The 24084-nt window shown below is 33.7% G+C and overlaps 1 protein-coding gene across 1 annotated transcript in view; it reads left to right on the forward strand.

Moving 5' to 3' along the window:
* Nucleotides 1–24084, forward strand: part of LOC126773591 (adenylate cyclase, germination specific-like) — a 114597-nt gene that overhangs the window by 86620 nt on the left and 3893 nt on the right. Inside the window, exons 5-11 of the mRNA XM_050494562.1 lie at nucleotides 4065–4157; nucleotides 11545–11574; nucleotides 11959–12072; nucleotides 14352–14561; nucleotides 15165–15311; nucleotides 18679–18808; nucleotides 19494–19735. Of these exons, the coding sequence (XP_050350519.1) occupies nucleotides 4065–4157; nucleotides 11545–11574; nucleotides 11959–12072; nucleotides 14352–14561; nucleotides 15165–15311; nucleotides 18679–18808; nucleotides 19494–19735 (966 nt within the window). The remainder of the gene's footprint in view (nucleotides 1–4064; nucleotides 4158–11544; nucleotides 11575–11958; nucleotides 12073–14351; nucleotides 14562–15164; nucleotides 15312–18678; nucleotides 18809–19493; nucleotides 19736–24084) is intronic.

Consider the following 24084-nt stretch of genomic DNA (forward strand, 5'->3'; position numbering starts at 1 on the left):
TTAAAAAAATATATCCTCAAGAAATTGTCACGTTACAAGACATAATGAAGTGCAAAGATACAAAAAACTCGGCAGAAGCCATTTCTTTCAATATATAAAACTATAATACAATAATATTTTGTATTTATCAAAAATATTTTAAAGAGTATTTACTCTTTACTTTTCGTATGGAACGAAAGCGAGCGAGTTGTGAAATACTGCAGGTGTTTTGATAATAATCAGTATTATTATGTTCTAACCATTGAAATTGCAATAGCAGGATATTTCCGCAAGCAATAGTAAGATTTATTGTATCCGCATTAGATATTTACTTATTTGGATCTCCAGCAGTTGTACATAACACACATTTAAAACACTTTTTACATTAACTTAAAACTAACAATGCACAACCGATTACAAGAGAACACACCATTCCCAAACTTATATTTGGGAATGATAGAAATATTTAAATAAATAACAAAAACAAAAACAGAAACAAAAGGTAGTAACTAATTCAATTTTTAAACAAATATATATAATAAGTAATACATTATTAAATACTAGCAGCCTACCCCGACTTCTGTAAGGTTAAACAATTGTCATTTTTATGCCAATAATAACTTTTAAAGGGAAAAAATTGATACCTTGGATAACATTACTGCATTTTTTGTACGGATTTCAATTTTTTTAAATAAAATGTAGTCTATGTTAGGCGTTGAGAGTGTAGCTTTCTACAAGTTAAAGAATTTTTAAAATCGGTTTAGTTGATTTCGAGTTTATCTATTAAAAATAAACGTATAAAAATTCATGTCTCTTCTCTTTATAATATTAGTATAGATAGATAATAAAAAAAATAATATATTAAAAAAAAATAAAAAAAAATAAAATAAAAATAAATAAGAAGATACGGTAAGTTCCACCATTACCGAAACTAGGACTTCTAATGATGTTACTTCCTTTTTTATTTATTTTAATAAGGCAAGTAAGTAAGTAAGCAAATGCGAGATGCATAAATCTTTTGATAAGTGCTGACCACTTTTGTTATATAGAAAATGGATCATTTGAATTGTTATGGAGAAAATTCACTTGTGGTAGAGCTTTGTGCAAGCTCGTCTGGGTAGATACCACCCACACATCAGATATTCTACCGCAAAACAGCAGTACTTGTTATTGTTGTGTTCCGGTTTGAAGGATGAGTGAGCCAGTGTAATTACAGGCACAAGGGACATAAAATCTTAGTTCCCAAGGTTGGTGGCGCATTGGCTATGTAAGCGATGGTTGACATTTCTTACAATGACAATGTCTAAGGGCGTTTGGTGACCACTTACCATCAGGTGGCCCATATGCTCGTCCACCTTCCTATTGTATATATAAAAAAAAATGTTTAACGCTATAATAAAAATAAATCGATTTTTATACCGTCAACTACTATAGGCTGCTATGTCATTTTTGCATGAAATCGCTCAGTAAACATTGAAATTGGAACACATCAATAAAAAGTATTGCTATTTCGCGATAACTTTTAAAAGATTACAACGTTTTCAGGGATATTTACAATCGCATATTGTTGTTGGATTCAAACTACCCTTCCTGGTTTTGCACGGAAAAAATATGGATCAACATTTAAAAAATATATCTTAATAATAATCTTAAAAATAATCTAAATAAATCTATCGCTGTAGGACTCCCAGTTGGTATATTTTCTCCGATAACCTCAGAAATCCTCATGTTTCAGTCAATTTAGCCAAAACCTTAATAAATAATATACATAAACCTACGTCATGAATCACTCCGTCTATTGGGTAAGCCTGAATGAAAATCGGTTTGGTAGTTTTTGAGTTTATCGTGTTCAGACAGATAGATGTGACGGGGATTTTTTTAATAATATATGATGATTTATTTCAAAATTATTAACGTAAACGTATAAGTCCATGTTGCTGAGGTGGCCCAGTGGTAAGAACACGTGAATCTTAAAGATAATCGTGGGTTCAAACCCGGGCAAGAACCAATGAATTTTCATGTGCTTAATTTGTGATTATAATTCATCTCGTGCTTGACGGTGAAGGAAAACGTCGTGAGGAAACCTGGTTGTTCACTGAAAGTCTGCCACACGTGTATTCCACCAACCCGCATTGGAACAGCGTGGTGGACTAAGCTCCAAACCTTCTCCTCAAATGGGATAACGGTGGGACATTCACAGGCTGTTAACTGATAAGTCCATCTTTGAAACACACATTAGAAATATCAACATTAGATTAACCACCCGTATAATTATTATATTTAGGGCTATTTTAAAGATATAAGATGAATTAGAGCCTGCGGGTTTGTATATTGTTATCTAATTACGTCTCGAAGTTGCTCCCATATACAACTTTCTTTAGAAAGTTTTCCTTATTACTTGATCACAAGTTAAGTGAGCACAAATCAGGCACTCTTGAAATACGGAACTCGTATTCAACTCTCGATTCGATTCACGTGTATTATGTGTCCCAATTTGGATACAGGAAAACTTTGTATGTTTGTGGTTTATGAGTGTATTTTGTACTTATGTCGTATCATTACGTCATTATAATCAGCATGCGTAGTACAGTTATTCATATTTGACCATAACATTTTCTACGGAGCGATTATATTATTTATCTGTCATTAATATGAGTAGCATACAAATTTAGGAAGAAAAAGTAATGTTTGAGCTATTTTAAAGGTTGGTTCCTTTTTACCAGTTGCTGTTTATTTTATTGTAATGAATTTTGCAATAAATCAAAAAGTGTGTACTGTTGGCTCTAGCTTGCAGTATCATCAGGCGTGGCTTTCTAGACTCTTAATATTTGAACCATTTCGGGCTACGAATGACGTAGCGTAGCACTCAATCCCAGAAATCGTTGATCGTATCACATTACCTTTTGGATGATGAGACATTTTAACAATCAATTCAAGAATAATTAGACTAAGTTAATATTATCGAGTCAATATATATAATGAATGAATAATATATGTGTTTAAATTTACACAAGTCACAAAATGTGAGTGAGTCGGACTGATAAAATAGTCAAATATGTAACTATATGGTGTTGTCATAAAACGATCCATAATTTCCTGAAACGTAGATTGTCAATGTTGCCTGTTAATAAACATGCAGGCAAATTATCGAAGGGCACAAAAACATCACAAAATTCTATCTATTTTAATATGTGTAATAATGATTTTCATCATTTGTTTTTTAATTTTAGTTTTTAATAATTTTATCTCTTACTACTTATAGTTTGTATATACAACACTTATATAAGTGTTAGAATAAATACAGATTATTTTTATATTTTTAAGTAAAGCTTTGCAGAAATATTTTTATTTTTACAAAAATGGAATGAAAATAATTGAAAAAATTCTTTTTTATCTATAAAAATGCCTAAACAAAATGATTTTTGACTGCGAATATCATAACATTCCTTACGTTTTTTGTTTTTGTAATTCGAAATTTAAAACCATTTGAAAAATTATTAATCAAGAAAGATAATTTTAAGACGTCGTTTTATGTCCTTGACATAAATTTTTTATTTAATATTGACTTTCTTATGTTGTTTTGATGGATTTGATATGTCATGTATTTTCATCGTATTTCAAAGTATTTGTTCAAAGTGAAAGTTGCAGGATTTCTCTCCTCATAGATTATTACAACATGTGTATGCCATGTTGTTTAAACAATAAGCTTGTTTTTTTAACTAACTTCAAAACACAGGATATTATGTATTTACCCTTATAATCTGCTATAATTAAAAACAAAATGAAGGATGATTTAATGGATCAGTCTGTGGTTGTATGTATGTAATTTTATAAATTTGGTTATATGACGAATAAGGGGTCAGTCTTACCTTTGTCAGAGTACCCCCTGTCATAGGGTATGACGTTATCATAATAATTCAAAATGGCGGCCATATCATGCAAGAGATAACCGCCGTAAGTCTCATTACGTTCGGAAATATTATAATTGATATTTTAACAAATAATATTTCGTGTTTTTATGTTTGGGTTTTAGATTTTAATTTTATGAAATAATACTTGGTCTATATAATTTTTATTTGTTTCAGGACAGTACTACAAAGGACATTTTCAATAACGGATCGCTGGTTAGACGAGGAGTCTACGTTTCACGTCCCGAACTCCTTCAAGCTAGCGTTATAGTGAGTCGATTTGTACATTTCCATTGTTTTAACTCGACGTTAATATTTTTGAGCTTTTAAGACTGCAAATCTCGAGGTACTGGTTTCAAGCACAAGGTAGGGTTAATACAGAGTAAATGATTTTTCTATTGGAAAATTCTTAGTAGCAGTGTGTGGTTTGAATTGGCAAATTGGAGTATGAGCGAGAAGAAATCGAGTGTGTACTTGTATTTATGCTCAATATTGTGTTGTATACTATCTCCTGCGCATTTAGCTAATCATAATTGAGAATAGCCGTCACCGTAATTGTTCACGAGATCATCATCATCATGTAAGAGCATTTTTGTGTGATAAAGTCCTCCTGAAGAAGCTCAAGGGCTAGTACAGGAGATGTCACTCCGACATGATGTCAGATTGACATCCTGAGAACAGAGAGCACCCAGATTAGAGATCAGGATGTAACACTACCAATTCCAAGTTATTACTGAGAATTACTAAACAGCGAAAAGTAAAACTTTTTATACAACCAAGATAATTGAACCAATTGTTTTAAATACAATGGAACTCTATTACATATTCCTTAGAGAAAATTTACTTCCATTTAACTTTTTATTCATTTAACAGAACACTTAGCTGAACTTACATTTGTAAGCAGTATAGTGACTTCAAGCCATACCAATTCAATTTATACAAACGTACACAGAATCAATATTGTTAAAGCAGTCTCGACGTCAGAACTTATACGGTTCTTTTTCTTTTAACATTTGCGAGTCTGTTGGGCTATTCTGTAAGAACAAACTCGAAACATTACGCAGAAAACGATCGTAAAATATCAGAGTGGGATATGCGACATTGACCATAATAATTATTACATTTCAAGAATACACGCATCAAAATTGTATATCAGTATAAGTCGGTTATCAACATTTCACGGGCGAGTAATGTGAGTTCTTACAAAATAGCAATGCTTTTTATATTATAAGTGAGTCAGGAAAATAGTTTTACATCAAACGATTGTGATGTGGAAACGGCTTCCACTAATTTGGAAAGTTAGCCAATCGATTCCGTTTTAGTAGCAGTTTAACAATTGGATTCCTATTTAAAGATAACCCAAGTTCGACTATTATTCAAAACTAAGCCGAATTGCAAATGCAACGTAGTTACAATAAAGTTTTGTTATACTTGTTGACGCTCGAAATACTATCGGGAGTTGCTTTCTAATGTTCATGTAACTTTAATTAATTTGTTCAGCTTTAAAAATGATTTTCTATACTTTATTATATGCCTACTAACTAATATCTGGCCTGCGCTATTTAGAAATGTGAAATATTTAATTAAATTTAATTTTTTACACGGATTTTGTTATCATCTGACTCATAATGTTTACTTGTAGGTAGGGTCCGGTGCAAGCTCCTACTGGCTTGGCTGGCTTGCAAGTCTGGGCAGGTAACGCTCATTCATCAGATATTTTACTGCCACACAGCATACCTTTCAATACTAAATATGCTGTTTGAGAAGTGAATGAGTGTTATTGCAGGCACACGGGGCATAATATCTAAGATCCCAAGGTTGCTGGCGCATTGGTGTTATAAAAAAATCAATACTATAAATATATTGTATTGTTCAGTTCCGTTTTAAATGGTAAATGAGTTATGTAATTCAAAGTTAAATGACTTAGTACGTTTGGTTGGGGACGCATTGACAGTGTAAAGTACACTTATATTTTTTGTAGTTTATTTATGTATGTTTGTGCTCGAGTTTGTAACGTAAAGTACGTAAAGCATTTGGTCCTACGCTTGCACTCTTTCCGGTTGTGTCGGATTTGCTGTCCCATTGGATTATGAGAGTGCATCTGTATTTGTGCACACATCTGTGTTTTTCACTTTAATATATCGTCAGTTGGTCAGTCTCCCTTGAGTTTCGTCACGGTAGCATGCAAAAGCGATCCCGTGGCGCTCCTCGTTAAGACGGAAAGGGTACCGCTAGTTTTTTAGTGGGTATTCCAATGTTCGGGGTGCACTCGGTGCCTTGGACACCGGTGAGCCCACATACCCCTTCCCGCTGTTTCCGTGGGGAAAAAGCATAACGCTTTTTTTTAGCGTTGAAAAAAGTCTCCTTGTGTGGCTGAAATGGCTGCCGTGGCCGATGTGGCTAATTTAATTAGACGTTTTTTCTAGTCCTTTTGGATACATATTTATACGTATAAATATATTGATTATACACTGATTTTGTTTTCTTTTGTTGATTTTGTAGCTATGAACGAATTTTAGGCTAAAAACTTACCGAGCGGTTTTTACCCGCCGCGGTGGCAGAATAGCTGTTTTATTTCTAAGCTCACGAGATCGGAATTCTATTCGGTTAACGCGAACATCGCGGTTGCGTTTATCGCCCGCAAACTAGGCAGGCGATTATCGTAAACGAACAATTATACAAAACGGCGAAGATTTCTGTAAGTGCGACGCCCGCCAAGCGCGCGGGCGAGGCCCGTCAAAGCGGCAACGGCGTTGAGCTCGAAAACGTGGCGTAAAACGTATTCAATTTTTTTATCATATCTGCATTCTGCATTTTACAGAAACCGCAGGCCCAAAATTGCGGGGGCGCAGTTTAAAACCGCTTCGTGAGTACTTAGCCTTTATGTTATGAATTAAAAATAGAAATGAGCGTATCAAAATATATTCGAAATTCGAATTCATATATGCATTCCTATTTTATATAAAATTATTTATAATTTTTTTTTATAAATATGTAACCGAAACGACTTGCATCTTTTTGCAGCATTATATAAGCAATGCATATCTCATCCAGACACTCGGAAATTATTATCTCTTTATTATTATATGATATTTATGTATTGTTTGCAATATGTTATGATATATTATATATATATATATTTTTTTTTTTTTTTTTTTTTTTTTTTTTTTTTTTTTTTTTTTTTTTTTTTTTTTATAGAATAGGAAGGCGGACGAGCATATGGGCCACCTGATGGTAAGTGGTCACCAACGCTCTTAGACATTGGCATTGTAAGAAATGTCAACCATCGCTTACATATCCAATGCGCCACCAACCTTGGGAACTAAGATTTTATGTCCCTTGTGCCTGTAATTATACTGGCTCACTCACCCTTCAAACCGGAACACAACAATATCAAGTATTGCTGTTTTGCGGTAGAATATCTGATGAGTGGGTGGTACCTACCCAGACGAGCTTGCACAAAGCCCTACCACCAGTAAATTAATTAATATTAAGACACTAAATACATAATGGTGTATTTATATATTTAATATTATAACGTTTCAACAGCCGTGCAATTCTCTGAGCTTACTTAGATTACTTACTGAATTACTTAGATTCACATTTGCATAACATAGTCTTTTTTCATTTTTTTTTGTGTTTTTTTAATCTTTGTGGTGTATAATAAAGTATAAATAAAATAAATAAATAAATTATTTTGTAGCTCACATGGGCGGAGTTATGCAAAATAGATACAGTATTCAAAAATATATTTTTGAGCTATTGTTTAGTCTCTGCAAGAAATATCTAATCTGCTGACTAACATTTGACAGCCTGTTAATGTCCCACTGCTTGGCTAAGGCCTCCTCCCCCTTTTGAGGAGAAGGTCCTTAGCTTATTCCACACGCTGCTCCAATACGGGTTGGTAGAATAACATGTGGCAGAATTTCAATAAAATCAGACACATGCAGGTTTCCTCATGACGTTTTCCTTCACCGTCAAGCACGGGATGAATTATAAACACAAATTAAGCACATGAAAATTCAGTGATGCTTGCCCGGGCTTGAACCCACGATCATCGGTTAAGATTCACGCGTTCTAACCACTAGGCTATCTCGGCGTTTTTTTCACTCATTCCATATTAATAACCGAAATTTGATTTTGATATATTAATCTTATTTCGACTCAATTATTCAAAAGTTGTCGGTTCTTTTGTGAGGTTTTTATTTATTTTTTAAACACGAAGGCGGGCGTCAGGTGGGCCCTAGCCCATAAACGTTGACGCTGTTAGAAATATTAACCATTCCTTACATTATCACGCCACTAGTCTTGAGAATTAAGACGTAATGTCCCTTGTGCCTGCAGTTTTACTGACTCTCTCACCTTTTTAACCAGAACACAGCAACACTACTTACTTACTTGAAAAGATATACTATCGTATTCCAGGGCGCAATGTTCGTAGTTTTCTGGGCACTTTTGATGTCAGAATATCAAAAACGAAATTAGGATGTAATGCACCAATGCCTAGATCGTCACGGTTGTACAATGGTTTTTGTCAAGATCTAGATATTTTCAATGACTCTGCCATGATTTATCGTAAACGGGCGCTAGAATTGTTGAGAGATGCAAATAAATAATAAATAAATAAATAAATAATAAATAATGTTATCTTAATTTTATTTTGTATTAATTAGTATATTTTTAGTAATTTTTTTGTAACGTAAACTTTGCATGAATTTAATGAATTATTTAATTTTAATTTGTACCTATATCAATTTCAAACTATTTGTGTTATTAATTTTAATTTTATTAAGTGCATGTTTATTTTTTTATGATCTTTAATTTGTACCAATTTGGACTTTTTTTTTTTTTTTAATCTTTCTACTCATGTTGCTATAATTATGTGTTAATGTATTTTTAAAACAAATATTGTAATTGTTGTGGCTACTTTAAAAAGCTTCACATGTTAGCTATTTTCACTAAATTGTTTTACATTTGTCATTAAAACATGTAGTAGCTACTAGTGGTCCTTAAAATAAATAAAATAAAAATAAATAAACACTAAGTATTGCTGTTTGGCAGTTCGGAATCTATGGGCGGTGACCATTTACCATCAGGTGGCTCATTTGCCAGTCCACCTACCTTTAACAAAAAAAAAAAAAAGATTTTCAATATTATAAACATCAAATTGTCATCAATTCGCAATCCTAAAATTTGTATTATGCTGCTGCCTGGAAATAACAGCAGGCACATTAAAATAACGTAAATTATTTTATAGAAATGATAAAACAAAAGAACAAAAGTACATCTGTAGATATACAATAATAATATATCATATAGTTTTAAAAACTTCGAAAAAAGAATTATACATGAACTAGTACGAAATCTTAGCATGAAGAAAGAATTAAATATAATAAGTTTTCGATATTTGTTTTCATATACTTTTTTAATCTTAAATTAATAACAAAACAATTTAATAAACGCATAAACGCTGTACGCATTATATAAATATTGATAACTATCGATATTCATTCAAAAAAGAAGAAAATATAATCCACGCATTACTTCAAATAAAACATTTTGTACATTATAGTTTAATAATATAACAGCCAAAATTAAGCTGCAATAAAATTGTCACACGGCGCCACATGTATTTCAACATTACTCCTATAAGTTACACTAGATAGCGCTGTCTCGAAACATCGAATTTCTACATCGCGATGGCTAGATTTTCTGCACGGATAATATATACTCTGGTTTCTCAGGACGTATATGCTTAAAAGTGTATTAGTTGTTTATTGAGTAATAAATATATACCAAATAATCAAATTTTTGAAACCTTGCCGTATCAAGGTTAATAATTAATCTAAAATTACGACATAACATAATATATTACAACCTGTCTTACGTACATTAAAATAAATTGTTAACGAGTAAAAACAATTAAATGCATGCCGTTTATATTTTTAACCAACTGCAGAAATTTATATTATTAAGTTTGGGCTTTAAATATTCTCATTTACAACTTAAAAACTTAATACGCCGGCTTCCCACAGTGCGTGATTCTGCGGTTTACTCACGCATGGCCGATGAACACGGACAGCCTCGGACCGCACCGAGGCTCTTCCAACGGTGCGTGTCAGTCTTGAGATTCGAAGCCATTGTGTCATTCCATAATGCAAAATGAAAAGAGAACGTATCCTGCCGCTACGGCTCTCGCATCGCAGCTTTGAAGTTACCGACTCATTGCGGGTCCGAAACACCGCTACGGATTTGCCTGCGATACTTTTCCCACGGTACGTCGGTACGTGCTGGTCGGCGTTCGTCCGTATAATACGCACCGTTGGAAGTCATCTTTAGAAGTAGCTAGTGCGAAACGACTAAGTGATTAATTATTATTTTATATTTAGTAGAAGAGATAACTTTATAACATTAAATTGGACCGTGCTGTGTACAAATGTGCAGGAGCACAAATAAAAGTTACGAATATTTAAACGAGAATGATAATTAGATTTTTGAAGTAATAATATGCATAATATTATTTAACAGAATTATTTTAAAAATCACATTAGAAATGGTTTTCTCTTTTGAATTTTAATAACTTTTATAAATGGAGGTTGGAACATTTTTGCACAACGCGGTCCAATTAATATCCAGAGATATACGTTTGTATTTATTTGTTTTCATAGTAAATTATGCTCTAGATTTTATATAATAGAGTTAATTTTAGTATATAGGTAATTGAATATGAGTCAGCTTCAATATGATAATTACAATTTATTTAAATTCAACAAAATAATCAACTTTTTTTAATCACCTGGTTTTAGCAGATAGTTAAAATTTAAATGAAGATATTTATTACTTTAGAGTTCATACAAACTTGTACATAGTGAAATAAAATTAGAGTTAACGTATGATACAATTAATGAATAATTTTAGACAATAGGAATTTAATTAAAAAACTTAACATAATTATGAGTATGTAAAAAAAAATTAAGGATAACAGAAAAAAAGTTATATTAAAGTAATTAGACTATATTTTATTTTACATTTAATTGAGACGAATTAATCTTAAAAAAAAACACTCGTGTTTTACAAAAAATATTTTTTCCATCTGTTTAATATACGTTATTTGACATAGAAGATAACTCAACTTTTGTTTGTTTGTTTCTTCGCTAGTTACGTAAAAACTACTAAACCACGATTTGTGAATAGGATATATGTGGCAGTAACAGCCTGTAAATGTCCCACTGCTGGGCTAAGGCCTCCTCTCCCTTTTTTTTTTTTTTTGAGGAGAAGGTTTGGAGCTTATTCCACCACGCTGCTCCAGTGCGGGTTGGTGGAATACACATGTGGCAGAATTTCGATGAAATTAGACACATGCAGGTTTCCTCACGATGTTTTCCTTCACCGAAAAGCACGAGATGAATTATAAACAGAAAGTAAGCACATGTAAATTCAGAGGTGCTTGCCCGGGTTTGAACCCACGTTCATCGGTTAAGATTCACGCGTTCTTACCACTAGGCCATCTCGACTTTATATATGTATGTGGCATGAATAATGATTTTAACGAAGCTAATGCTTCCTATTTTGGATAGTGGCATTCTTTGTTTAATACGCTCAAATATACTTAAATCTTACATAGATTATTCAATATGCCCATTGAAATTTCACGCAGCCATTTTAGAGAGGATATTCTGAGCATATCGTAAGTATTTGCAATATTTCATATTGTTTTTTATTTTTTATTATTGGTTTGTACCGTCTTTTCGGTTGTACTCTGTATTCTGACGGCAAGTAGAGTTTTTTAATATTTAAATACTAAAAGCATAATCACTATATAATGTAAAAAAATAATCGCGATTATGTAGCAGAAGCTTATTTGTGTCGGAAACATTGTAAATGTTGCATATAAACACGTTAAACTCATATTCGACCTTGAGATTTTTTTTTTGTTACGTCCAGAGAAATGTCGATTCTAATACATCATACATACTTGATAGCAATTAGGATATATCTTCAAATTATATATCAACGACGAAGTTAATTTACCAAAATTAAAAATTATATTTTTTGCCAAAAAATATTCCAGAAATCTGAAGAAGGAAGACCTGTTCAAGAGGATATCAATATATCAACAAATAAATGCCGTGTTGCTCGTTTATCTCGTGAAATATGCAAGGACAACAAATTCAGCGGTATGGAGGTAATTAAAAAAAACTTTTTTTTTAATAAGAACTTCGTTGAACTAATTTTTCACTTAATGGTTGTTAATCTTCTTCATCTTTATGGATGATCGATCATTAGTACTATAAAAAGTTCTAAAAATGCTCAATTTAATTGCTCTACTGGGATAGTTAACCTTCTATTATAAAGGGAAAGTAACAGTCTATAAAGGTTCTTATAAATGTCTGTTGGGTAATGACCTCCCCTCCTCTCGAGGGAAACACTGGGGCTTATTACACAACGCTGTTCAAATACGTATTGGTGAATGAAACATATGGTAGATATTTTCTGATACACGCATTTTTCCTCGTAATGTTAACACGGATGATCGCATCATGAATTTTAAGCATATGAAGACTCAGGTGTTCTTTCCCGGCCTTGTGTTTACCTTTTACCAAGTACTTATATTGGCTTAGTCACTTCTTACACTGGTCTATCGACTAAGATATGTATTGCATTGATGCTATTGATATACGACTAGACTATGAATTTATTATTTAATTTATTTATTTAGCAAATTATTTTCGTGGACTTAGTAACATAATTTTCATATTCAATTAACGAATCAAAGTAACAGTCATTGATAACAAATTAAACGTTTTGGGTTATTGAAGGCTATTTTTTTTCATTCTTACATCGTATATTTATGAGTTACTTTTGTATCATTGACCACACCAATAAATGTTTTACACTGGATAAACATTAAAACAACGATTCCTCCATTTTGTTAGTGACCATTTTACAAGATTTATTTATACGAGGTTGACATTTATATCATATATATGATTTAATTCCTCTAATATATAAGCCTTTTCGTTTGTTGGAATTATTAAAGTTGCTGCTACGCCACTGCAATTTAAGTGTAAAAGCTACGCAGATAGCGTTATAAAGTGTATGTTGGCGTTTGGGTTTGGGGCTTAATCGGCCATACACTATAAACAATGATTCGGACCAGTGGAATTCATTCAGCTGGACAAATTTTAATGCTTTCGTGATGCTATAATAGCTTAATGTTCTTCAAATATAATTGTTTATCATGCAGATTGACTGAATACTTTAATAATTAAACTAATAATCTTATAATCTACTATCTGTCTTCTTTTTATTTATTAATTTGCACAAATAATGCCAAGAGGTATACTTTTCTAGTTAATCCTTAGTTGAACAGAGAATATCTCACTTGACAGTGTTAGAAAAAGTATTTTAAGCTTAAACTACGGAAACGTACTTAAATTACTTTTTAGTAGTTACTTATTTGCATCAGCGCCTGTAAGGTAGGCAGATTGGCAAGTTGCCCGACTAACGGTACGTAGCCACGACTGCTCATAAACATTGGCACTAAGATATATTAACTATCCCTTACATTACCAATGCGCCATAAACCTTGAGAATGAAGATGTTATGCCCTTTTTGCCTGTAGTAATACTAAGTAAGCTCGGAAGCCTTACAGTTTGGACGGACTTAGAGAGGAAATCAGGTGAACTTTTTTATATGATAAATTTGATATTGTTCTAGTCTGACATGATATATCCAATTCTTGTTATTGCAGTCTCAGATATTGTGTTTGTAGCAGAGCCAACGTCAACAACAACAACTGTTAACGGACTTGATTTAGTTGCTCGCTCAGATTCTGGAAAATGAATTATTATATTTACTTTGTTTATACCACATATAAAAATGTTTAGGAGTTTTATGTAAAACGTATATTCTTTAATATAATATTAGTTACAACATTCCGAATGAATTAATTGTTTATATCTGAATTAACAAAAACAGTAGAATAACGATGGATCCAAACGATCTATCCGCTTGTACAGTGGTAATTCAATTTACCGCTCTCTTTGAAATGAGTTTAAATATCTTTACATGGATTGGTCAAAATTGTAAAGTATTAATAGGTTTTTTGTAACAGAAAACGCATAAGTTAGCATATTATTTATTTCAATATGAAATAACATTGTGGAAATATATACGCTAAAATTATTTTAAGTGTTATAAACTAAAGCTAAACTATATGCCGTAGCAGACTTTTTAAGCCTACTATTTAATGGATATTTATTTTGATATCTTTTTTATTATTACAAAACATTAAAATTCGTCTTTTATTATTAAATAAAAAATTTCGGAGAAAATAGTCTTGTTTATGGAGAATATCCATCAACTACTTTCAAAGAAGTAAGCGAACAAAGCGACTAAACGCAAACAGAGATATAGTTTTAAATTGTTTAAGAATAAAATTATTTATGCTTTCAATTTCAGGCAGTTGTCAGCGACTTACGAACTCGTGCAAACAATGGATGAATTATCTATTGCTTTTACCATGGTTACGTTTTCGTCACCTGGAAATTTGGAACGAATTCAGAAAGCGCAGAACCATCTGGCCGTAGCGCTGGAACATCTGCAATCGACTGTTCAATACTTGGAAGTTGAGAGGATCAATACTACTGATCTTGAGGAGATTTTAGTATTGTAAGTATTTATATGGTACCGCTATAAATGCACAAAAAAAAGCGATGTCGTAAAAGTTGAAATGGAACTAAGATACGGACTTTTTACAGCGATGTGATCTATAATGCCAAAAAGAATACGAAAAAAACATTATTTTTTACAGTTCCTAATATGAGTGTTGTTTAGTAATAGCAATTAAAAATTTAATTGCTATTACTAAACAAGTTAAGAATATGTACAATTTTATGTCTCTTTCTGTTATGTTGTTTTAGTAGGTCTAATTGACTACCTTATGAGGCTGTAGATTCTGTTGTTCTGCGAACATTTTAAATGTTAGATTTTTCTGTGTAGTAGCTCCCTGGATTCTGGAAATTCGTAGTATTTACACTCCCGTACCTTAAAAATCCCAAAAGTCGTTGCACTTCAACTTTTTTTGGTCGTGTCAGATTTGTCGTGTCATCGGATTATGAGTATAAGAAATAAACACTGTACTTGTGTTTGTGTTCACACTTGTGCACTTTATTATGTCCTGCGTAAATGACTGCCTTTGACAATAGCCGCTGTTGCCAAAACCGATCAGAAGGATTTTATCATATTTTTAAACTACATATATTATATTTTCAGTTACAAAACATCAACGTTGCTAGTTTGGAATGAAACAAATGTAGCTGAAGGTACGTGGCACTACACGTCATACAACTTTACAGAGAAAACCTACAACTTTCTAGAACATTTGAGAGAAATTCAAAGCAACTTGTGGATTATAGTTCGGTAAGCGTACTCGATATTTATATGTATAGCACGTGTGTTTGAAATTCGCCCAGCTTATTGATTTTTTTTGCTAACTTTTTTACAAGTTTTTAACCGACTTAATTTATGCTTGTTCGGGTATAACTTTTTCTTTTATGAACCAATGTTAATGATTGTTTTTGAAATGGGTTCAGTGTTGTTACAAAGTTGAATCTTCATTAAATCTAATCTCTTAAGTTTTTGTATATTCAGAAAATTCTTAGAAGCCGATTTTTATTTATATTTAAAAAATATCTATATAAAATTGTAAAAGATTATTTTCGGAGAAAATATCTATATTGAATACTAATGTCGGTGTATTAATATACGAGCCCCATGTGCAATTCAAGCAAAACCTTAGACAAGATGAAAAGAAGGGTCTTTGCATAAGTGTGAGTTTTTGGCAAATATGGAACAAATTTTTTACTTGGGGCTTTGTGCAAGCCCGTCAAGGTACGTACCAATAGCAATACCGTAGCAATATTTAGTATTGTTGTATTCCGGTTTGAAGGTGAGTGTAATTGTAGCATTAAGGGACATAACATCTTATTTCCCAACGTTAGTGGAAAACATTGTCAAAACAGTAAGATATATAATATACACAAAGGTCATTTATTATTTTAGATATAAATCTAATGAAATATTTTTCGCTCTTGTAAAGGATTGGTAAAAATGAGTCACGTGATCAAAAGTGGTTAATGGCTAATCAATGTACTAATACAGATCAGTAAATAATATCATAAAAAAGTCATAAAAATAGTAGTAAAAAGAAAATCGATATTATAATATATTAATATCGTGACCTGCAGTCTTGTAAGCTAGCAACAGAATAAACGTTGATGTTGATCGTTGTATATTAGTTTTTTTATTATTATTATTATTTATTATTATTAGTACGATATAACTATGACAATTATGAAATACCCATGTATTTATTTATTATATCGGTTCTATTCCTTCTTTATTGAATCCATTTGTCTTGAGAACGTGTTCAGGACATGAATGCTAGAGCATTTATTTGCATATATAGTTGCGGAGAAAATTGCTTCTAGAAACCACACACGTATCTATGTTTTCATTAGCAAACTTGCATTATTATCTGAAACGGACCTTAAAGCCAAGAGTATGCTTATAAATTAGCAAATATTTCAATAAAACGATTTAAAATTAAATATGAATCTTAAATTTCATAAAATATATTTAGATTCATTCAAACGTAATCGCAGTCATAGCTCGTATGTACTTAATGGAGAAATTATATTCAATATATATATAAGTTCTACATAGAGAGGTGTAATAAAAATAATTGCTTATATTATATATTAATGGAGGAAACATTTTTTAAGCTTAGATATTTTAAACCGAAAAATACCGGATTGATTCTGCGTCAGCTATTTGAAATATTTTAATAAAAATTATTATGCCCTGGTCGTGAATCAACGAGTAAGCTTTTATTTTAATCCGGACTCGACAAATTCTTTTCAAATGAGAGTCATAAGACCTTAATTTTATCTGACTTTCAAAAACGAGGTTATCGAATCGTCTGCTCGTTTCTATAAATCGAATAAGATGATATGTCCCTTGATGCACCTTATTACACTGGCTCTTACACTTTTTTAGACCAGAACACAACAATACTAAGTATTGCTGCATGTCCTAGCTCTAGTCACCAGCTAAAGCAACTTGTTACCAAAAGTTAATAAATAGTTTTTTTCGCTTATTAAATTCATAATTGCGATTTATAAAACGACAGCTTCCACTTTGTGAAAAGCATTGTTGACGTTATTGTACAACTCTAATTATTTTATTACGACATGATAACATTTCTAAACTACGGATATCTTCGTATGAAGTTAATTACTTTGCGTATTAAAATTAATTTTCAACTGATTACAGCATTAATAGTTGGTTGTTTTGTTTTTCGTTAATAATATATTTCTAAATTTGCAATAACACCAGCTATCACTTTTAACCTTAATATGGCAAAAAGCTTAATTTAACTTTTTATTTTGTGGTTAAAGACTTAACAAGTAACTTATACGAGAACAATGCAAGAACTAAGATATGTAAAAGTCTGTCTGTCTAAGATATGAAAAATAATATGACAGTTCATACAAAATGTAAATGGAATTGGTTGTCATTCTAGCGCATTTATTTGTATATAAATGTTTATTTGTATTTGTCATAATGTAGCAGAGCTAGTTTACTTTTAAATGTATTAAAGATATAGTAATAAAATCAAGCGTTCTTAATTTCAGATGGTATTTTATTAAAAAGCTGTGTTGTGCATGTTACAGTAACAGCCTGTGAATGACCCACTGCTGGGCTAAGGCCTCCTCTCCTTTTTTGAGGAGAAGGTTTGGAGCTTATTCCACCACGCCGTTCCAATGCGACATGTGGCAGAAATTCAGTGAAATTTGACACATGCAGTTTTCGTCAGGATGTTTTCCTTCACCGTCAAGCACAAGATGAATTATGAACTCAAATATTTATACTTATATTATACTTTATTTTTTTACGGCCATAATTTGTCCTAACTTTGGGAACGTGTAAACAAATAATGTAAATTTTAAGCTATTTATAGTGCATAAGTGTAAGTTCAAATACAGGTGTGCTTGGCAAAAGAGAGCTCTATTCCTTCACTCTCATAATCTGATAGGATGACAATCCGACAAGACTTGGTCGAGTTCAGGCATAGAACCAACGGGAGTACTTACTTACCGAGACATAGGAGTGTAAATACTCTAGACTGCTTAGGAGTAATTCTCCCTGAATTACTTCATAGAAAAGTTCTTCATTGATTTTTTAAATGCTCTACGATTGACATCATTCGCTTGGAATGCACGCAGTTTTACGATTTCCTCTGCGACTTCGTTTTCTACATATTATTATAAATGCAAAAGTAAGTTTGTTTATTTGTAAGACTTTCAAGTGTTAGCTACTGAACGGATCATCATGATATTTTGCATTTACTTTGTCTGGGATATAGAAAGGGAGGTAAGGTATCTAACACCCTTCATACCCCCCTACGTACCCCTCACGTGGACAAAGCCACGAGCAGACAATACGAAACTATAATTCTATAAAATTTTTTTACTTGTGGAACCTCTGAGAATTTTATTTTTTTATAACTTTTTACCTGAATAGTGGATATTTTAAAGCTCGTAGGAGGGGGAAAAGTATATCTTTATTGGTAAAGTGTTACATATTTGTTTAAAATGGCACTCATCTCAGAGATAAGGTGTACGGTATATAAGTATACTGATTGTTAAGTGATGTGTAAATTAAGACACATCGTAACCTTTTGCACTAAAAATGTAACTTACCAGTATTATGGATTCTTTTCCAGCGAATCAACGGCAACAGAAATATGGAACTCACGACGTACTCTAGTATTGGGTGTGAGCGTACTCGCGATAGTGCTGTTCGCGGCACCCGTACTCGTTGTGCTGCTGCAGCACACCCTTACCACTATACAGGTGAGCATATAAAATGGTCCGCAAATATCAGGCATTTGTATTTGAAATAATTATTTTATATATTTCTTAATGATGTCTGTTCGCCAATTTTTGTCATTTTGTCCATTTTAACGGAGAATAGCCAACAGGAGATAGTTCAGTGCTCAGTGTTTGCGCGAATACAGCTGATATTCCGATGGAATGGCAAATCCGACACGAGAGAGAGACATATCAGGCGCAATGGCTGGATAGGACGAATAAGGGATCCCCCCTTTGCTAATACTCCTTTTTATTGATTATAATAGTAAGTAGACTTATTGGCAAATAGGTTATCTGATGGTCACCACCGCCTATTGAATTCAGTGCTGTATGAATAAACTATTCTTTACATCAAAAATCCACCACTAACTTTAGGTGCTAAAAATTATGTTTCTTGTGCTTGTAATTATATATTGACTCACTCACATTTTGAAAAAAAAAATAGTAAAGCTGTTTAACGGTATTTTTTATTAAGTTGTTTTTAACGGTACGGTGTTTAATAAGTAACTGTCTGACTTGTTCAGTAACATAAACTTACTCAAATTTCTTACTTATTTATTTTATACTCAAGTTGGATACCAGAACACTGCTTAAATGATCTTAAATTTATAGGCATTTTAGAAGAACATCAAATCTTAAAAATTGAGTGCAGATAAACAATTTTCAGATATTCACAGAATCCATAGAGCTGAGTACACAGCAGCTGATGGCAGAGAAACAGAAGAGTGACATGTTGCTGTCTAGGATGTTGCCGATGCCGGTGCTGAGGAGACTGCGAGCTCAGAGGACGGTACCGGCGGAGGCTTTTGACGCCGTCACCATATACTTCAGCGATATTGTCGGCTTCACCACTATATCTGCTAACAGTACGCCCATGGAGATCATCAATATGTTGAACATGCTGTACAGGTCGGTGTATTTGATTCGTAATAGCCTGTGAATGTCCCACTGCTGGGCTGGGCTGCTGGGCCTCCTCTCCCTTTTTTTGAGGAGAAGGTTTTGAAGCTTATTCCACCACGCTGCTCCAGTGCGGGTTACTGGAATACATATGTGGCAGAATTTCAGTGAAATTAGACACATGCAGGTTTCCTCAGGATGTTTTTCTTCACCGTAAAGCACGAGATGAATTGTAATCACAAATTAAGCACATGAAAATTCAGTGGTGCTTGCCCGGGTTTGAACCCACGATCATTATTTGATCACGTCACGGCGGCCAATTTCAAGAGAGGTTAGCCAACTACGCAGGATATATTATAGTGCACAAGTGTGTGCGCAAACACAGGTGCACTTTCTATTCCCTAACTCTCATAACCCGATGGGACGGCAAATCCAACACGACCGGAAAGAGTTCAGGCGCAGGACCAACGGCTTTAGGTGCTTTCCGAGGCACGAGAGTGAATACACTTCCAACTTTCAGACTCCGGGATGCTACTAAGAATTTTCTGACAGAAAAACCCAATAACTTTTTATAAATAACTATATATATTATATTATTATCATCAGACTGCTATTTTATATATTTGTGCGAGGGACTACATACATCGCATTTTGATTCATAAAAAATATTTAATTCTAATCCAATTAAATAAAAAACTAGATTATATTAATAATCTTAAAAAAAATTACATTTTTTTTAATTGCCAAGTAACGTGCAAGAGAAATATGAATCTCAAAATGAATTATTTCTAAATGAACGCTGAAAACATCTCATTTAAAATATTAAAAAGAAAATCAGTATATAATAATATAATATAAATAAAAAGGAATTAAAATTTACAAAATCATTTTAAGTAATTCAAATAAAACTAAACTCGCTCAACTAGTACAATCGCTTATACATGTTGAGGTATTAGGGGTAAAGATTCGTGTACATGGCGGTGCTACTACGATGGTGCTGGATTGCAATACTGTGTGTCATATATATCAAGGCAGTACAACAGCCACACCGTCACTGCGTTAATCGGAAATCCGTCCATTGATTAGTAAACCACACATCACAATAAACTAGGGCGACATAGTTTATGGTAGCTTTAGCTTGTAAAACAATGAAATTTGTAAAATAAAAAAAAAACATTGTAGCTTATAAGGGAAAAAGCCAAGGTCTTATTAAAAAAAATCTAATTTTAAAGTACTTCTGATAACATCAGGAACCGTTTTAACTTTCATGTTATAAATGTGTAAAGACCTTCGTTGGCGTTCTTTTCTATTATATTTATATAGTAATGGTACTTGACTCTCAAAAAAACTCATCTAGGACAGCACTCGGCTACGTATGTATAAGGATCTTACATTAGGCACTACTTACTTTTTTTAAAATTTTAGCGAAGTTTTTAAGTGGAAATGACTAGAGATGGTCGATATCAAAGTCAGCATTACAGAATGCGTGGCGCGCAAGCGTAGTTCGCGTTTGATTTTATTTCTTGCAGATTGCCGATGATGTCCCTTATGTACACTAATACTAATGGTAGAGCTTTGTGAAAGCTCGTCTGGGTAGGTGCCACCCACTCATCAGATATTCTACCGCAAAACAGCAGTACTTGTTATTGTTGTGTTCCGGTTTGAAGGGTGAGTGAGCCAGTGTAATTACAAGCACAAGGGACATAAAATCTTAGTTCCCAAGGTTGGTGGCGCATTGCCTGTATAAGCGATGGTTGACATTTCTTACAATGCCAATGTCTAAGGTCGTTTGGTGACCACTTCCCATCAGGTGGCCCATATGCTCGTCCGCCTTCCTATTCTATAAAAATAATAATAATAATAATAATAATAATAAGCCTAAATTCTAAAGCTTAGCTTAAAAAGAAACATTTAAGCGGCTAATACTGAGAATATATATCTATACTACTAATTAAATCAGTTTCAATTTAAAAATGATAAATAATTTAGTTCTATAATCAACTAGACAACGAACCGTCCCGGCTTCGCACGGGTAGAACAAGGGTCTGTATAAAACGTTAATATTTTAATATTCATATAACTATATTGGTTTACGTGGTGCACGCTAGTAATGCTCCCAGACGGCATGATATTTTCCGACGTCTTCAGCAATTATCGTCATATATCAGCCAATTTACATAAAACATAAAAAAATTATATGCTTAAAACTTTCTCATGAATCACTTCGTCAATTATTGTAAACCGTATGAATATTCGTTCGACAGTTTTTGAGTTTATCGCGTTAAAATAGACGGACAGACACGGCGGGCACTTTGTTTTATGATATGTTATGATTAATAGAGTATGTAATTAAAGAAACTCAATGTTTAATATGACAAATATATTTGGGGTTATCGGCAATGTCAGTTAATTATTTGAATTGATAAGTGATACGACACATCTACATAACTTACTTAATGGGAATCCAACATAACACACAATTTCAAGAACTTAAAGAAATATTGTGAACAATAAAAATAAACTGCTAAATTACTGCTACATTTCTTAGATATAAGAAAATAAATCTATACGTATAAAGTGAAAGTATAAAATATTACAGTGTTATTAATATATATAAATTGAGATAAAAGACTTATTTATAAACTAATAAATAATAATATAAAAGCGAATTTAAATAATTTTATTGATTAGCTTACAATTTTTACCTACCATTTTGTTTATACTTCGAATGATATTATATATCTTTTTTTTTTTTATATTCGCCGGGAGGGCAAATGACTCTACTCCACCTGATGGTAAGTGGTAGTAGAGTCCAAACGCGACGACGGCCAGTACAGACGGGAAAAACGTTCCGCACTAGCCGCCTTCGCCTTGCCGGCCCGCAAGATGCCTCTTCACGCCTCGTTTGAAGGAACCCGGGTTGTAAGAGGAGGGGAACACGTGAGCTGGTAAGGAATTCCATTTTTTGGAAGTGCGACAAAGAAAGGAGTTGCCAAATTTCTTTGTTCGCTATGGAAATTGATGTCACAGTTAGGCGGTGACATCGAGAACCAGCTCGCGTGGACTTAAGAAGGAAGGGGGAAGCAGGAATTAGAGAGAATAATTCCTCAGAGCACTCACCGTGATACACTCGATAGAAAGCGCTGAGTGCTGCTATCTCACGACGCAATTGTAAAGGTTCAAGGGTGTTTGTGACCTTTACGTCGCCAATAATGCGTACGGCACGTCGCTGCAACCGGTCCAAGGCCTCAAGTAGGTACTTAGCGGAGCCATCCCAAAGGTGCGAGCAATATTCCACGCAAGACCGTACCTGTGTTTTGTACAGCAGGCACAGTTGTTGTGGCGTGAAAAAGCGCCGCACCTTGTTCAGAACTCCGAGTTTCCGTGAAGCTGTTTTTATAACAGCCTCGATGTAATCCCTTGGACTAAGGTCGCAGCAAACGTCAATCCCCAGCATGGCGATTTTGCTTTGCATCACCAGCGGAGTACCACAGAGGGAGGGAAGAGGGGAAAATGTTGACTTTTTCACCGTGAGAGCGCATACCTGTGTTTTCTTGGCATTAAACTCAACAAGATTATCAGAGCCCCATTTGGCGATGAGCCCTAACGTCCTATCGAGTTCAATGACAAGATCCTTCCGCCTCTCCTCAATTTCCGCTCACCAAGCCACTGCGCGTCCGTGGTATCCACCATGCACTGTACTATCGTCTGCATAGCAATGTATGTTCCCAAGAGAGAGCATATCATTGATATGCAAAAGAAAGAGTGTGGGAGATAGCACAGATCCCTGGGGGACCCCAGCATTCACTACATAGAATTGTGAAGCGCAGTAATAGTAACAGCCTGTTAATGTCCCACTGCTGGGCTAAGGCCTCCTCTCTCTTTTGAGGAGAAGGTTTGGAGCCTATTCCACCACGCTGCTCCAATGCGGGTTGGTAGAATACACATGTGGCAGAATTTCAATGAAATTAGACACATGCAGGTTTCCTCACGATGAATTCCTTCACCGTTAAGCACGAGATGAATTACAAACACAAATTAAGCACATGAAAATTCAGTGGTGCTTGCCCGGGTTTGAACCCACGATCATCGGTTAAGATTCACGCGTTCTTACCACTAGGCCATCTCGGCTTCTTGTGAAGAGCAACCATCAACTAAAACACGAAGGCTACGCTTGTGTAGGAAGCTGGCGATCCAGGTGCATAGCTGAGCAGGCAGACCATATGCCGGCAGCTTGGAGAGAAGACTTCTGTGCCAGACCCTGTCAAAAGCCTTGGAGATATCGAGGCTGACAGCCAACGATTCTCCATGCTTGTCGATAGCTTCACTCCAGAGGTGTGTTACGTACGCTAGAAGATCAC

This window comes from Nymphalis io, chromosome 15 (genome assembly GCF_905147045.1).
Source record: "Nymphalis io chromosome 15, ilAglIoxx1.1, whole genome shotgun sequence".
Classification (NCBI taxonomy): Eukaryota; Metazoa; Arthropoda; class Insecta; order Lepidoptera; family Nymphalidae; genus Nymphalis; species Nymphalis io.